At 38.6% G+C, this 18,307-nt stretch overlaps 1 protein-coding gene across 5 annotated transcripts in view; it reads right to left on the reverse strand.

The window, feature by feature from the left end:
- Nucleotides 1-17,955, reverse strand: part of ORC2 (origin recognition complex subunit 2) — a 39,870-nt gene extending 21,915 nt beyond the window's left edge. The window contains exons 1-8 of one of the 5 annotated variants that reach the window (XM_006080510.4): nucleotides 17,648-17,953; nucleotides 15,178-15,249; nucleotides 11,181-11,229; nucleotides 10,123-10,226; nucleotides 9,443-9,586; nucleotides 7,775-7,864; nucleotides 1,474-1,566; nucleotides 656-687 (exon numbers count right to left, since the gene is read on the reverse strand). In XM_006080510.4, coding sequence (XP_006080572.2) covers nucleotides 656-687; nucleotides 1,474-1,566; nucleotides 7,775-7,864; nucleotides 9,443-9,586; nucleotides 10,123-10,216 — 453 coding nt within the window. In that variant the 5' untranslated portion in view covers nucleotides 10,217-10,226; nucleotides 11,181-11,229; nucleotides 15,178-15,249; nucleotides 17,648-17,953. Of the gene's footprint in view, nucleotides 1-655; nucleotides 688-1,473; nucleotides 1,567-7,774; nucleotides 7,865-9,442; nucleotides 9,587-10,122; nucleotides 10,227-11,180; nucleotides 11,230-11,658; nucleotides 11,765-14,592; nucleotides 14,694-15,177; nucleotides 15,250-17,647 lie in introns of those variants that run through there. The other 4 variants (XM_006080509.4, XM_025277973.3, XM_044937142.2 and 1 more) reach the window with 4 other exon arrangements.
- Between the last annotated feature and the right edge of the window lie 352 nt (nucleotides 17,956-18,307).

An 18,307-nucleotide genomic window follows, 5' to 3' on the forward strand; every position in this document is an offset into this window, starting at 1 on the left:
AGAACTGAGCCTGTACACAAGTCCAGACATGTCTAAATCTATAGCCACCTAGGCCTGGAAACACTCACCACTCACATATTCATTATCCTGGATTCATCCATGCCTACCTGCGCTTGCCCACATCTAGGCAGGGCCACTTGACAAAGTATTATGAAAGAACAAAACCACAAAAACACAAAGGAGAGGATAAACTTTTCATTACTGTCTGCTACCCCGGAATGAATTTACCAAAGCCAACTTAGGTTTCAAACATAAATGATAAGGGGATAGATGAATAGATTTAGTGGATTTGGGGATTAATCCCACCCCCCACCAAAAAAAAACATTATATACAAAAGCAACACCAAACCATACCGTAAAATCTCCAAGCCAACTCTACTTGATGAAAATACCCAGGGGTAGTTCTGACACAGAAGAGTTGGGGCCAGAAAACCTGGCTTCATTTTCCAGCTTGTCCCTTTCCTGGTTTGGTGAGTTTAGACAAGTCACTTCACTTCTCTGAACCTCACATTCTTCATTTGTAAGTCAGGTATTTAATTAGCAGATACTTGTAAATGATAAAGTACTATCTAAATTAACAGGTGAAATGGTTATTTTTCATCATGCCTTATTTTGTAACACTATGGTTTTTGCTTATTTTTAGTCAATTGCTTACCTTCAACTGAGATTTGTCTGAAGCAGAATGCCCTAAAGAATGAAACAAAAAGCCATTACTCACTACAAATACTTTATGTTCCATAAAAACCTAGTTTCATTAAAAGCAAAGTTGCAAGTTCTATCCAGAAGCCACTATATTACTGAATTCTCAATTAATTACGTCTCCACTAGAGGCTGAACTGTTCTTATTAATTTTCTGATTGCTCCCATTAGTGACATTTCTGTAGCATTCATGTAACAAGAAAAACTACATCTTTTCATTGTTTATTTTTATTTATTTATTTTAGCCATGTCATGTGTCTTGTGAGATCTTAGTTCCCCAACCAGGGATCAAACCCAGGCCCCAGCAGTGAAAGCGTGGAGCCCTAACCACTGGACCATGAGGGAACACCCGGGTCATTACTATAATAGCACACTATTTCATCTAGTTGGAATGGGTTATTCAAAAACAAGTGCTCCACAATTCTCCACAAACTGGAAGACTTACAAATCCCCAAAACCTTATTTCAAATAGTATTTGCCAAAGCAAATCTTCCACAAACATCTGGCTAACTTAGGCACGTGACAACAGTATTTATTGGCTCCATCAATTTGCACAAGTTCAACCCGCACAGATCTTTTTGCCCTTTACTTTTTGTATTTTTGCTAAATACGCTAAAGCACATAGGTTGGAGTATTACCTGCATCTACCGAATGCATTTTCAGAACAGAAAAGAAAATATATAAACATTCACTTAGAGCAAAAAAAAAAAGTAGTATATTATAATTTGAAGCAACTCTGAAAACTCTCCTTAAACAACTGAGGTAGAATCTTACCCTTGCTACACTGAGGAATGTCTATTGTAATGTTAGGATCATTCTTCCTATTGAGCGAAACACTTTTTCTTGGGGTTTTCGCTAGTTCGGAAGCTGTAAATAGACAAAAGAAATACATAAAATATATATTTTTAAATGTATAACAGATTGAGAGGGAAAGTATCTTTATCTCACTTACATAAATTAAAATAGAAAAAGAAAACGAACTTGCTGCTACTATTATCAGAAAGATAAATAAGCCTAGCCATGTTAAGAGTAGAACTGCTTTCACCTTTACTCACTGTTTTCCAAGCATCTTCAAGTCTTCCCTCAAGGTCTTGCAAAAAAAAAAACCAAAACACAAAAACAAATAAAGAGCTAACTTTGACCTTGCTGGTTTCTCTAATCATCATATTCTCTCCCTCTCCTCTCCACTGACAGGCTTACAGTTCTTCCATTTCTCTACCATATATACTTGAGGAACATCTTTGCAGGGGCATAGGAAAGAATAGCCAGAAAGAGGGATCAAAAGTTAAAACTGTATATGTTTAAAATTATACTAATTTTAAAGCTCTTAAATCTCCCCAAAAGCATGGTTTACTTTATTACTTATGTCTAAAACTCTATAACACATATTAATAATCCATAAAATATGATATAGCATTAAACAGGGCATTTCTTCAACTGAGCATCAGATGAAATACCTGGCTTCTGAACAGCAGGGGCCATTTAAAATAAAAAATACAAACGTTAAAGATGCTCACATTCTCTCACTGTAATAGGCACATGGGAATTGAAGGAACAGATTTACATTTCCCCAATAACACACACTGGAACATTGTTCACTCAGGAAAAAAGTATACACTATTTAAATTATCTTTTTTTAAGACAAAATATAGTTGGATTTGTTAGGTTAAAGCCATTTTACTGACTCAAACTCTTTTTAACCTAATTTACACAACTTTATCCTCTAATCTTGGAACTGACCCAAGATATTTATGCAGTCCCCACGAATGCACTGACTACTTTTTTCTTAACCTCCTAGGTCCTCTGTATCATTCATTAGAGTTTACAAAATGTTTCTTTGAAATTATTCTTCCATCTGGGTTCCATGGTATTATCCTGCTCCCTGGCTACTGTTGGTAGCTATTCCATCTCTTCTTCACTGTCCTCATCCTCCCAATCAATCTACCTAAGGCTCAGGCCTTGCTTTCTCTTTACACCAGAAAAGTAGGCCAAGTTTGCATTAAAGGCTGCTGATCCACAATATAGGAAAAAAAAAACCTTCACGTCAACAAAAAGCCACAAAAGTACAAAGTAACTTAGATATTTTTGGTTTTAAAACATAGAATTTCTCTGCTTTTAAATAACTTTAAATTAAAAAAGGAAAAAGGAAGAATTAAAGAGGAAAAGGAACAAGAGAGTCACCCATGTATGGATATTAATTTCCATAACAAAAAACTTGGGGATATATTTTATTTAGTTTTCATTTTTCTTATTCATTTGTACGGTATATTTACACAACGAGTGATCTGCAACATAGTCAAAATTTTAAAGTAAAACTTCTCTTTGGGACTTACCTGGTGGCGCAGTGGATAAGAATCCACCTGCCAATGCAGGGGACATATGTTCAATCCCTGGTCTGAGAAGGTTCCACATGTCCCAAAGCAACTGAAGCCCATGCACCACAACCACTGAGCCCACACACTAGAGCCCTTGAGCCCCAACTACTGAGCCCACGTGCTGCAACTACTTAAGCCTGCACACTCGAGAGCTTGTGCTCTACAAGAGAAGACGCCGCAAGGAGAAGCCTGTGCACTGCAACTAGAGAAAGCCCGAGCACAGCAATGAAGACCCAGTGCAGCCAAAAATCAATTAATTAAAAAAATAAAATATTAAAAAAATTTCTCTCTGCCTAAAAATAACTTCTCATCAGATTTTATATGACCAAACTAATTTCAATTTCACAAATGTTCTATGTAGCTCACAAAGCCTTCTAAACTAACTCCTACTCAATTTCTAGCCCAACTATATCTTGGTTAGTGCAATTATACTTAATCATCTTTTACACTCAGAGTAATATCGATTTTCTGACCGATCACTTATTTAAAAATATGAAGGCATTTTATTTTATCGATATGTTTAGATGTAAACCCAATTAGCAACAATAGGTAATGAGTCAAAGAGCATCATAACTAAACACAGACTTTTGGAAAGTATGGTCAGTCATATTATCCAAAAAACTACCTTTTCATGACTGCATATTTCTTTCAGATGTGGTGAGAGAAATGCCTATCATAACAATACTTAAGTTCCTCACAGTGCATACAGATAGAAGATGTGTATCACTGCAGCTTTGTGGATGTTAAGTACACACTCAGGGAACTTCTACTTGATGATTCCACTAAGGTTCCATTATTCTTTTCACTATTAGTTCTCCTCTTTCTCCAATGCCCCACTGGCCTTAGGGTTTCATTTTGGCTTTGGTGTCTATCTGCTGCTGCTGCTGCTAAGTCGCTTCAGTCGTGTCCGACTCTGTGCGACCCCATAGACGGCAGCCCACCAGGCTCCCCCGTCCCTGGGATTATCCAGGCAAGAACACTAGAGTGGGTTGCCATTTCCTTCTCCAGTGCATGAAAGTGAAAAGTTAAAGTGAAGTCGCTCAGTCGTGTCCAACTCTTAGCGACCCCATGGATTGCAGCCTACCAGGCTCCTCCGCCCATGAGATTTTCCAGGCAAGAGTACTGGAGTGGGGTGCCATTGTCTTCTCCGTTGGTGTCTATCTGATCTTTCCTCTAATAATTATTTCAGGATTTTCCTCTGGTTTCTCAGAGATGTAACATAGAATTCAGTCATTTTTACAGATCAAAAAATTTTTAATTTTTTTATTGAAGTACAATTGATTTAAAATGGTGTGTTAGTTTCAGGTACACAGCAAAGTGATTCTGGTTTTTTTTCCAGATTCTTTTCACATACAGGTTATTACAAAATATTGAATATAGTTTCCTGTGCTATAAATCCTTGTTGTTTATCTATTTTCTATGTATTAGTGTGTATCTGTTAATTCCAAATTCCTAATTTATCCTTCCCCCAACTTTTCCTTTTCGTAAACATAAGTAGTTATCTATTTCTGTGAGTCTATTTCTGTTTTGTAAATAAATTCATTTGGTCTTTTTATTTTTTACCATCTAGGGTCTCCTAGAACCTTAACTGTGTATTTAACTTACATCACGAAAACTGCAGAAATAATTTTACATATAAGCATCTGAATGCAGAGTTCTAAAGAATAGCAAGAAGAGATAAGAAAGCCTTCTCCAGCGATCAATGCAAAGAAATAGAGGAAAACAACAGAATGGGAAAGACTAGAGATCTCTTCAAGAAAATTAGAGATACAAAGGGAACATTTCATGCAAAGATGGGCTCGATAAAGGACAGAAATGGTATGGACCTAACAGAAGCAGAAGATATTAAGAAGAGATGGCAAGAATACACAGAAGAACTGTACAAAAAAGATCTTCATGACCCAGATAATCACTATGGTGTGATCACTGACCTAGAGCCAGACATCCTGGAATGTGAAGTCAAGTGGGCCTTAGAAAGCATCACTACGAACAAAGCTAGAGGAGGTGATGGAATTCCAGTTGAGCTCTTCCAAATCCTAAAAGATGATGCTGTGAAAGTGCTGCACTCAATATGCCAGTAAATTTGGAAAACTCAGCAGTGGCCACAGGACTGGAAAAGGTCAGTTTTCATTCCAATCCCAAAGAAAGGCAATGCCAAAGAATGCTCAAACTACCGCACAATTGCACTCATCTCACACGCTAGTAAAGTAATGCTCAAAATTCTCCAAGCCAGGCTTCAGCAATATGTGAACCGTGAAATTCCTGATGTTCAAGCTGGTCTTAGAAAAGGCAGAGGAACCAGAGATCAAATTGCCAACATCCGCTGGATCATGGAAAAAGCAAGAGAGTTCCAGAAAAACATCTATTTCTGCCTTATTGACTATGCCAAAGCCTTTGACTGTGTGGATCACAATAAACTGTGGAAAATTCTGAAAGAGATGGGAATACCAGACCACCTGATCTGCCTCTTGAGAAATCTGTATGCGGGTCAGGAAGCAACAGTTAGAACTGGACATGGAACAACAGACTGGTTCCAAATAGGAAAAGGAGTACGTCAAGGCTGTATATTGTCACCCTGCTTATTTAACTTCTATGCAGAGTACATCATGAGAAACACTGGACTGGAAGAAGCACAAGCTGGAATCAAGATTGCCGGGAGAAATATCAATAACCTCAGATATGCAGATGACACCACCCTTATGGCAGAAACTGAAGAGCAACTAAAAAGCCTCTTGATGAAAGTGAAAGTGGAAAGTGAAAAAGTTGGCTTAAAGCTCAACATTCAGAAAACCAAGATCATGGCATCCGGTCCCATCACTTCATGGGAAATAGATGGGGAAACAGTGGAAACAGTGTCAGACTTTATTTTTCTGGGCTCCAAAATCACTGCAGATGGTGACTGCAGCCATGAAATTAAAAGACGCTTACCCCTTGGAAGGAAAGTTATGACCAACCTAGATAGCATATTCAAAAGCAGAGACATTACTTTGCCAACAAAGGTTCGTCTAGTCAAGACTATGGTTTTTCTTGTGGTCATGTATGGATGTGAGAGTTGGACTGTGAAGAAGGCTGAGCGCCGAAGAATTAATGCTTTTGAACTGTGGTGTTGGAGAAGACTCTTGAGAGCCACTTGGACTGCAAGGAGATCCAACCAGTCCATTCTGAAGGAGATCAGCCCTGGGTGTTCTTGGAAGGAGTGACGTTAAAGCTGAAACTCCAGTACTTTGGCCACCTCATGCAAAGAGTTGACTCATTGGAAAAGACTCTGATGCTGGGAGGGACTGGGGGCAGGAGGAGAAGGGGACGACAGAGGATGAGATGGCTGGATGGCATCACTGACTCGATGGACGTGAGTCTGGGTGAACTCCGGGAGTTGGTGATGGACAGGGAGGCCTGGCGTGCTGCGATTCATAGGGTCGCAAAGAGTCGGACACGACTGAGCGACTGAACTGAACTGATGGTCATACTAAGTTTCCCTTCACTGCACCTGGCTTGCTGGCAAGGATGCCCCTGAGGATCCTGAATATTTCCTCTACTATAGGTTAGTACCTATTTTCTTTTCATTTTTTTTGGCCTAATGGTACAGCCTGTGGGATCTTAGTTCCCCAACTAGGGATCGGAATCTGTGCCCCCTGCACGGGGAGTGCAGAGTTCTAACCACTGGACTACCAGGGAAATAATAAGTTTTTTTGTATAAATTTTTTTTAAAATTTCTTGATGTAGATAATAAACTCTAAGAAAAACCTCAATTAGTGTAAATTATTGTATGTGCCATGTTAGATTCAAAATTAATGATCCATGTAGTATGTTTCAGAAAACTGAATTTTGCAAATGTTTAAATTTTATTATGTTCAGAAACACAGATCTTACCAATATAATTACTTTTTATATGTCCCTCATCAGTTTTAACACTCAACATGTGTGATTTTTTTTTTTAACCTTGAATGTTTAAATGATCTTTGGTTACAATGACTATATAAAAATATGCCACCTAAGACATATATATATAGATGTTCTACAATTATAGATTATAAGTCTTTTTATATTAATACAGACAACTACATTTTGCCAGGCAGTTAATTATTATCCCTTTGCTCTTAACTTTTTGGTATTCTCAAGCTTTCATATACTTATGGGCCGCCTTAATTTTAAAGTGCTTTCACATGTTATTTCCTTGCCTCAAAACTGTCAAAACTGATGATCCCTCATGCCACAGGATCTAACTATAGTTCTTTGAAACTCAGTAATTCATGTGTAATTAGTATAAGTGGTAACCTGGGTAAGGAAAATATTAGAACAGCTCATTCTTAACAATTTTATATAAATAATTTTCTCTAGTACAAACAACATTTTTCTTCTACATATAGTGTAAAACTCTTATTTTCAATAAATTCAGAATATTTCTGTGCAACTTAAGTCACTCACTTAACAAAAGAAGTAAATGTTAAGAACCTGTGCTAGATGTTGCGGGAAGTTATCTAAGACAGGGTTTCTATAAGCTTAGAACCTAGCTAAGAACAGAAGACATCTGAGTATGAAAAATACTAATGACTTTAAGTATGTTGAATATGTAATATAAAATGACATCCCTCGTCATTCTTTTAGTGAAAGCAATGGGGTGATAACTGTGGGAAATGTGGTTAAACACACCGTCTTAGAAAAGATGAATAATCATTACAGAAATCAGAAAAGCAACATACCTAATTTAGCCATCTTTTCAGGGTGTTTTCTATTCTGAAAAGGATAAACTTTATTCCCACCATCTGCAGCAGAGCCATTTTTCAAGGATTCTGAAAGAAAAAATGCAACATAAAAAAAGAATGCAAGAAAAATGGGTGAGGTTAATTAACAGAAAAAAATGGTAAAATTTTACCTAAAAACTTAGGATATGTACCCCTCACTGTCTTGCATAAAGGTTCAACAATATGTGTTTATAAATAAAATGTTTAAAATACACAATAGACCATGATACTGTTTAAATTTTAAAACACAGAAAACATGTTATTCACAGATACACAAAAATACATTCAAAAACAGTCATATGATAGAAGTTCTCTCTCTCAACAAAGACCCTGACTTAATTTCATTCTTTAATTTTCCCTTTAAAAATAACAACTGCTAAAAGAGTCAACTGTCTAGTTAGGGACACTTTTATGACACTCTACCCTGCCTGCTAAGCCTACTGAGGGGTAGTGGTCATTTTTTGCACCATGTCATTTAACACTGGGAAAAAATCCAAAAGCAGTATCACTCAAGAAGTGACAAAAAGGTCAGGAGTAGTCACAATGACCACTTATAAGTCAAGTATGAGACAGTAGAAGACATGTACATTAGGGAGGCAGGCAGCATAGACAGAACAGAACTGACGCACAGAGATGACATGAGGGAGGCCAGAAGATCTGAGATAGCAAAAACCCTGCTCCTAGATCCAATGTCCCTAGTGCCCAACAGTACTGATTTTGTTCCTTGATCTTAATTTTTTTTTAAGTCAACTTAAGTAGGTCCGTGCTCCTTGCACTGTAATATAAATCTGTGCTCTTTGAGTCTTAAGTAAATTATAATTCAAGCCTAACATTTTTAAGTAAATTATAACTTACTTAAATTTTAAGTAAACATTTTTAAGTAAATTATAATTCAAGCCTAACATTTTTAAGCATAATCTGGCAGGAATCTGGCTTAGGTATAAAAAACATAACATTAGCATGCCTAGTTGGAACACATTACTTCTTGGAATAATCCTGCTATCTATTTCTGTAAAGATGATCAAGATAATAATAAAGTGACTTGTTTTATGAAATGATTTCATTTTTTTATTTTTTTAAATTTTATTTTATTTTTAAACTTTACAATATTGTATTAGTTTTGCCAAATATCAAATATATTTTTTAAAAGATATTTGTACTTCTAACTAATTTGATTAAAAGTACAAATATCTTTTAAAAAATATATTTAGAGTGCTAGGTCAATAGACTCTATCTTTCTTAAAGTAAGAACAAGACTAGTTGTTTATTAAAAAGTCTATAGTAGAAACTCAGTGTTTCAATCTTTCCAGCTGCAGAGAAAGAATCTGAAGGAATGCTTTTCTGATGAGAATACAGCACACCAGATAAAAAGTGTTTTGGAGGTGGACAATGGTGATGATAGCACAATATTATGAATATATTTAATATAATTGTACACTTAAATTGGTAAAGATGGTAAATATTGTTATTAACATGTGTATTTTATAATTTAAAAAATTGAAAAAATTGTAGCAAAATGCTACCTAACCAATAGGACTACTTTTACATAAGCTGCAAAGCAATTTCAGCTACCTGCAGAAATTTGAGGGTACATTCCCAACTCCACCACCCCTACCCTGCAAATACCTTGAACATCTTGTCCTAAAACTTCAACATAGTTCTGATCTTTTAAAACTTCTTGGTCATCTTCCTCCAACTCATTTTCTGGCTTCTTTATTATTTTTTGTGTGTTGACCAAAAGCTGGGCTCGCTCCTTTTTTATTTTAGGTCCTATATAAACATTCAAAGAATTAGAACATGACAGGTATAAATTCTTTTCAATGTAAACATTACAGCTAAATAAATAAACTACACTATTTCATTGTCATTATTTAAAAGCTGAAAAAAAATTCGGTATTTTCTCTTTGATTCAAGAGAAATCACAGTTTGTGTAAGTTGGTATAAGTTAAAAAAAAAACCTCGAAATTATATATTTTGGGGGCTCAAAATAACTATACATTTTCATTACAGTGGATGGTTATCTTATCACTTAACACCACTGCTGAACATTTCATATGAGGTGAGGTTTTATTATTTTTGTTTAATTTTTTTTTAATGTTAGAATCTCAACCACTGGACCATCAGGGGAGTCCCCTATTTTTAATACATTTTTAATAGAATAAACTAAAAATTAAGGTAGTATTTATTTGCAGTCTTACTAAATCAAATACTTTGTGCTATATTTTCAAAATAGATGATTAGATTTTTAAAAGTGAAATACATAATCATTAAATAAACATCCCTTCCATTATATAATTATTTAGTACCTCCTTCTCTATCAAGAATGTGATTAAGAACATCATCATCTCCCACAAATTGAACTTTCAGCATCTTGTCTGCCTTTAATTCCAGCGTGCTCATCACTGCTAACCTAAACAGAAGCAATAAAGTACTCAAAAGTGATGAAAAATTCATATCAACAGTCAAACATTCACATAATGAATCTATATATTTGCATAATATTTTTAAAAGTCTAAGTATGAAGGACACATTATTCATTATTGTATCAACATTATGTTTTTCATAATAAGTAACTCAATTCTTTATCTGAAAAATGGAAGAGATGACAAAGTGCCTGAGATTAGGAAAAAGCCAAGCCCAATCAAGGCAACTGAAATATGATGACAGGAAAACAATTCTGTGGGTAAAAAAACTCAAACCAATTTATAGGATAACATTAATTAGAAGGGGGAGATTAATACATGAGCTTAGAAAAAGAGCAGCCAAATAAGGAATGATAGTTTGGTGGATTTTAGGGGAAGCCTGTGTACATCACTGTGTCCAAACCTGGATCAAATAATCCTCAAGGACCTCCCTTTACTATTAAATTGCATGTTCCCCAAACAACTTTATAATTATGAATATGGCTTTCTAGGTATCTTGGTAACTAAATAGTAAACATGAATCCTTCCAATACTTTATAGTCAGTTCTTCACTAAATAAATTTCAGAGTTTGGCAGGCAAAAGTTTGATCAACTCTTGCTTCGTTGACAAAATCTAGTTTCAGAACTTAAAATGCTACTTATTGCCTGAAACAAATTAATAACTCCACCTAGCTGCAGTTAATCAGCAGTTTACTCAAAAAAAGACTTTTTTCCCTCTTGTCTCTGATAAATCCTATTTATATGCTTTTCCCTGACAAGAGGATCACACTGCTGTGTCCCCCATGAGTCAGTTCTTTGCATGCAGATAACTGCCGTCTATGGGGTTGCACAGAGTTGGACATGACTCAAGTGACTTAGCAGCAGCAGCAACTTACTAAATATTGCCAAGTTTTCTTTTGTAACTAGCACACTTAAATGATTTTGTCTCCGTTTTCATTTACCTTTAAAGGTACTACATATTCTTCAGCTGGAAAATTCAAGTAGAGTCACCTGTTTTGGGAAAAAGACCTCAGTCAGGCCAGCAAACAGGAAAATGAGAGCAACCAAAGAAGTTCATGAGTTTTTACAAACAAGATGAATACAGGCAGATCTTACAAAGCCAAAGTTACTATGACGGCATAGTAAAGGGCAAAATGACCATTACCATTTTGGCCAGGAAGCCTCGGAGACTGAGGAGATCTAAATTGCAGGAGTAGGTGGTGGAGAGAGGCCAAAATTTTGAGAAATTACTATGTGCTAGACAAAATTTTGAATGTTCTATATGTATTCCCATTTCATCCTCATAACAATTCTATTAGGATCATACTTTGTGTACAAAGATAATAAGGTTGGAGACAGATGGGCCCCCAGGCTGGACAGCTGATATTTGTCAAATGGAGTAAAACTGAAGTTTTGTCCTAAGCCAAACAAGAACGAGACCTGATTCTCTTTCTCCATCGAAATGGAGCAAATAAACCAGCAGTGGGGAATTTGTTACAACAGAAATGGAAAATGTGATTTTTTTAATGCTGACAAACAAGGGAAACGAAGTAAACGGCTATAAAAACCCCCAAGAATAGGTCCATGGGAGTTAAGCAATCCTGGTTTTACTTCAGCTGTTTCTAATCTATAGTGCCCATAACAAGCCTTGTCCTTCACAAAGTAATTCCTTAGTTACTCTCCATGTGAATTGTATCTTGCACCTGGCCTCCCCCGCTCCCCCTGCCAACACCCTTGTAACACTCCCTTGTAGCATTCTTCAATTCAGAAAGGTCATAAGCTGATAACCTTGGAGGACCAGATCCAGTGTTGAGGCCATTTGAAACTTTGCAGAAGAAAGAAGAATGCAAGACTGCCTTAATCCTTATCACATACCCCTGACCATGAGCCCTTAAGACCTCTCCTTATTCCCCAGAGAAGGGGGTACAGTTGTTGAGATGTTTCCTCTTTGCCTGGCAAAGAAATAAAGCTATACTCTTTCATTCAAAATTCTGTCTCCGTATTTCTATTTGACATTGGTGTACAGAGAGCTAATATTTTGGCAACAATAATATTTTACCTATAATTTATATGACCATAGTAATGGTAGAGACCTAGTAAACATGGAAGAGATCAAGAAGAGACGGAAAGAATACATAGAAGAACTGTACAAAAAACATCTTAATGACCTAGATAACTACGATGATGTGATCAGCCACCCAGAGCCAGACATTCTGGAATGTGAAGTCAAGTCGGCCTTAAGAATTACTGCTGTCAATAAAGCTAATGGATGCGATGGAATTCCAGTAGAGCTATTCAAAACCCTAAAGAATGATGCTATCAAAGTGTTGTACTCAGTATGTCAGGAAATCTGTAAGACCCAGCAGTGGCCACAGGTCTGGAAAAGGTCAATCCTCATCCCAGTTCCCAAGAAGGGTAGTACTAAAGAATGTTCAAATCATCGGACAATTGCACTCATCTCCCAAGCTAGTAAAAAAAAAAACAACAAGTGCTCAGTCGTGTACGACTCTGCAACTTCATGGACTGTAGCCCACCAGGCTCCTCTGTCCATGGGATTTTTCCAGGCAAGAATACTAGAGTGGGTTGCCATTTCCTTCTCTAGGGGATCTTCTTGACTGAGGGATCAAACCCTGGTCTCTTGCATCTGCTGCATTAGCAAGTGGATACTTTACCACTAGTACCACCTGGGAAGCCCCCATGCTAGTAAGGTCATGCTTAAAATCTTGCATGCTAGGCTTCAGCATTACATGAACCAAGAACTTCCAGATGTCCAAGCTGGGTTTAAAAAAGGCAGAGGAACCAGAGATCAAACTGCCAACGGATCATAGAGAAAGCAAGAGAATTCCAGAAAAACATCTACCTCTGTTTTATTGACTATGCTAAAGCATTTGACTATGTGGATCACAACAAACTGTGGAAAGCTCTTAAAGAGACAGGAATCCCAGACCGTCTTACTTGTCTCCTGAGAAACCTGTAGCGGGTCAAGAAGCAACAGTTAGAACAGTATGGAACAACTGATTGGGTCAGGATTGAGAAAGGAATGTGACAGGGCTGTCTGCTGTCACCCTGTTTATTTAACCTATATCCTGAGCACATGTTGGGCTGGATGAGTTACAAGCTGGAATTAAGATAGGCAGGAGAAACATCAACAACTTCAGATATGTGGATGATACCACTCTAATGGCAGCAAGCAGAGAGGAACTAAAGATCCTCTTGATGAGAGTAAAGGAGAATGAAAGAGCTGCCTTAAAACTAAATATTGAAAAAAACTAAGACATAGCATCCAATCCCATTACTTCATGGCAAACAGAAGGCGAAAAGATGGAAGTAGTGACAGATTTCCTCTTCCTGGATACTAAAATTACTGCAGATGGTGACTGCAGCCATGAAATCAGAAGACAATTGCTTCTTGGCAGGAAAGCTATGACAAACCTAGACATTATGTTGAAAAGCAGAGACATTACACTGCTGACAAAGGTCTGCAGAGTCAAGGCTATGGTCTTCCCAGTAGTCACCTATGGCTGTGAGAGCTGGACTGTAAAGAAGGCAGAGTGCCAAAGAATTGATGCCTTTGAACTGTGGTGCTGGAGAAGACTTCTGAGAGTTCCTCAGATGGCAAGGAGATCAAACCAGTCAATCTTAAATACTCAATGGAAGGACTGATGCTGAAGCTCCAGTATTTTGGTCACCTGATGTGAACAGCTGACTCATTGGAAAAGTCCCTGATGCTGGGAAAGATTGAGGGCAGAAGGAGAAAAGGGCATCAGAGGATGAGATGGCTGGATGGCCTCACTGATGCAATGGACATAAACTTGGGCAAACTTCAGATGGTGAGGGACAGGGAGGCCTGGTGAGCTGCAGTCCATGGGGGTTACAAAGAGTTGGATACGACTGGGCAACTGAACAACATCAATACAGAGTTTGGCAACAATAATATTTCACCTATAATTTATACGGCCATTGCCAGTAGAACATATTCTTTTGTTCTTTGCCAACTTTCTAGTCATGATACTGCTTCTTAGTATGGGGAATTGGATGTATTAGAGAAAAAGTTTAATGCATCTATGTGACATTTATATAAAATTAAGAAATATTTTATCTGTACAAAATAGCTTTCTGAGGGGCTGTTTGTCAGGCATTGTATAAGGCACTTTTATGCACACGAGATCAGTAAATCTTCAGACTCCCTGAGGTAGTTAAAATATATATAACTCCCCCAATTTACAGATGAGTTAACTGAGGTTAAATATTAAATTACTCACTAAAATTCACACAATTAGAAAGTGTATTAGGGCCGAAACCCAAGTTTGACTAATTCCAAAGACCCAGATCATTTTATTAAATGACACACTTCTCCTGCCATTAAATACAAACCTGTTATCCTAAATGCTTGTCTTGACCTCTGGAAACTATTCACAACATGTGTAGTCATTTTTCCACACAGTGGTTCAAATATCCAAGGACTGCTACAGTTCCTCTAGGTTTCCAATTCACTAGGTTAAACATCAGAGAAGGCACTGGCGACCCACTCCAGTACTCTTGCCTGGAAACTCCCATGGACGGACGAGCCTGGTGGGCTGCAGTCCATGGGGTCGCTAGGAGTCGGACACGATTGAGCGACTTCCACTTTCAGTTTTCACTTTCATGCATTGGAGAAGGAAATGGCAACCCACTCCAGTGTTCTTGCCTGGAGAATCCCAGGGACGGGGGAGCCTGGTGGGCTGCCATCTATGGGTCGCACAGAGTGGAACACGCCTGACGTGATTTAGCAGGTTAAACATCAGTAGTTCTATCAAGCATGCTTTTAAGAATAGCATTCTGTTATTTAGTCGCTAAGTCATGTCCAACTCTTTAAGACCCCATGAACTGCAGCAAGCCAGGCTTCCCTGTCCTTCACTATCTCCTTGAGTTTGCTCAAATTCATATCCATTGAGTCAGTGATGCCACTCAACCACCTACCTATTCCTCTGTTGCCGCTCCTCCTCTTGCTCTCAGTCTTTCCCAGCACCAGAGTTTTTTCCAATGAGTTGGCTATGTTGTAAAGAGGATTTGAAGCAATGACAATAAACAATGCAATAAAACAAATGATAAACTATAAATACTAATAGGGAATCTGGATCAGGGAAAATAAAAGAAAAAGAAAGCGAGAAATTAAAACCATACAAAGAATTTTTAGCTCTGAGCTTCCTCGCAATCAAAAGGATTAAAGGTCAGTTACATAAATCTTATTAGCAAAAGTTTAGTAGTTCCTTCGGGGGGGGGGGGGAGATTTTCAACAAAAATTTAAAAACAAATATTGTAGATAACTGAACAGTCTAGTAAAGGCTATGGTTTTTCCAGTGGTCATGTATGGATGTGAGAGTTGGACTGTGAAGAAAGCTGAGCGCTGAAGAATTGATGCTTTTGAACTGTGCTGTTGGAGAAGACTCTTGAGAGCCACTTGGACTGCAAGGAGATCCAACCAGTCCATTCTGAAGGAGATCAGCCCTGGGATTTCTTTGGAAGGAATGATGCTAAAGCTGAAACTCTAGTACTTTGGCCACCTCATGCGAAGAGTTGACTCATTGGAAAAGACTCTGATGCTGGGAGGGATTGGGGGCAGGAGGAGAAGGGGATGACAGAGGATGAGATGGCTGGATGGCATCACCGACTCGATGGACATGAGTCTGAGTGAACTCCGGGAGATGGTGATGGACAGGGAGGCCTGGTGTGCTGCGATGCATGGGGTCGCAAAGAGTCGGACGTGACTGAGCGACTGAATTGAACTGAACTGATCCCAAGCAGTTTCCCTATGGTATTTTATGTAAGAATTGTCTGGGCAGAGGCAGCCTAACTCAGTCTTGTCTGTAACCAAATGCATTTATACATAATTCCCTTTTCTAGATTTTAAGGCATCTTATTATACAGGACAGAATCACAAAATTGAAATTTCTACAGAAACCTTGAAATAAACCTTTCCTTCCTTCTTCTCCACAATTTCTGAATACAAAAACAAAAAACCCCAGTACAACCGAATAACATGAAATTATCTGGTGACCATTTTCTCAAGACCCTGTCTTGATGTTTACTTTAAGTGGATTTTTTTCAAAGGAGTTAACACCAAAAGAGCATTAACAGCTTACACTCTCCATTGAGAGTAGATAAAGAGTTTGCTAAATTTTTTTTAAAACATAATCCTTTAAAAAAGTGGTTTAATTTAGTGTTATACACCAATTTTAATATCAAATAAACCTTAAATCCACACAACTGTGTAACTTAGGACAAAGTTGATTAAATGGGATTATGTGCTTGGCCTCTGAAAATGCTAGCCAAGTTCCTTATTACAGGTATTTTTACTTTAAGTTTCAACTTAACTGTGCAGATCTCTTGTACAACTCCATATCCCAAATAACATCTGATGAAAGTTCATATTTTATGGCAGGACGATTTAAACATAATTCAAATATAAAATTTTTCTTTACCTACTTGGGCCTCCTCCCTCCACTTTAATGTGTTGTGTATCTGCATTAACCAGACTTCTTTAGAAGATAACCTTCCTTCTTAGTCTTGTAAGGGGCCACAATGACCCATGACCCACTTATATGCTTTGTACATGTAGATTTGGATAGTGTAAATTGTCAATAATATGTCATTTAATTGAAGGTACAGCCCACAGTCTCAAAAACATATAACTAAAAAAAAACAAAACATCCCACATAACTGTACTTTGACCTCTAACAGAGCAGTTCTTACTGACTGATTTTCGTCAGCACATTAAAGAGAAACAGTGCTCAATAAGAGCTGAATGATGTCCATGTAATGTGCAGGGCCATCACACAAAGGTGTGGGCCCATGCTATTTTTCTTCAGATTGCAATTCAGCTAGAGGAAGGTGTAGTGGATTTCAGATGTAAAGCGAAAAGTAATGCATCAGCAACCTTTTAACTTAAAAAGCTCTACCAAAGGAGCCTGGTTTTGCAACTGCTTTACAACCCCTGGCCCAGGGTGACTGTGTTCAGTTAGGATTCATTTGGTGCTTCCAGGGTGGGATGACATCAAAGCGTTCCCACTCCAGTGGTACTTTTGGAACAAGATTCCTTCCTCTTCAGCCCTCAGTATACCTGCTCCTGTCCCAAGACACCTTACTACTTTCTTAACGGAATTTTACAGTTCTCTCTGCAAGCAGAAGGCTCCTCATGCCGGGAAACAGATATTCTGGTAACAGACATCCTCTGAACACTAGACCCATCACTGCTGGAAGAGGAACGGTCTTTAAAGAGGGAGCCTTTCACCCCAACAAGTATATACTGATTTCGCTCTGGGCCTCGCGCAGCCGAGGGTTCTCAAGCTAGCGAGGCTGGAGGCAGTCTGGGGAGCGCAGAGAGGGAGGCGCAGCCACCTCGCCCAGGGTGCTTAGGCGAAGGCTGGGGACTGGGTGCACCTGGACTCACCTCAGAAGCCCTGAGCAAAGCAGGAGAGGGAGGCAGGCTGTCCTGCCGCCCCACCACGCACCGCCAGGTCTCCACCAGGAGCGGCTGCAGCCGCCTCGTGCCAGCCGGACGTTACCCGGCTGAATGGTCGCCGCTGGGAAGAACGCTTCAGCCCTAGCAAGAATGCCAAATTCTTGTAGGCAGTGCAGGAGCAGAACCGCAGGGTCGCAGGGTCGACCAGGAGAGCTCCGGGAGCCAGAGGGGGGTGATGGGAAACTTCCCTGCGGCACACCAAATCTCCCGCCCTGCTCAGGAGGCGGAGCCCCGTGTAGCCAATAGCACGTAGAGTCGGCTGAGAGCGACCGTTCTGCTCACCAGTCAACGCCGGTCTGATGGCCTCGCCCACAAGAAAACTGAGGAAAACGAATCCCCAAGCTCTGAGTTCTGGGGTTTGCTTTTGCTCTTTCCGTTTCCGGGGAAGGGAGTAGGAAGCACTGCTTAGATTTGAGGAAATTGAGTGAGCTCTGTACAAACGCAGTCTTCAAAGTGTCATTGGTTTCTCTGGATACTTTCTTTTGAGGGAAAAGATAATGGAATGAATTTGGGTTCATTTATTTTTAAACTTAACCTCATTTGGCGTGAAGGTAGGACCCCGTGCATCTCAGGGATTTGGGGTAGGGA

Source organism: Bubalus bubalis, chromosome 2, assembly GCF_019923935.1.
Source record: "Bubalus bubalis isolate 160015118507 breed Murrah chromosome 2, NDDB_SH_1, whole genome shotgun sequence".
NCBI lineage: Eukaryota > Metazoa > Chordata > Mammalia > Artiodactyla > Bovidae > Bubalus > Bubalus bubalis.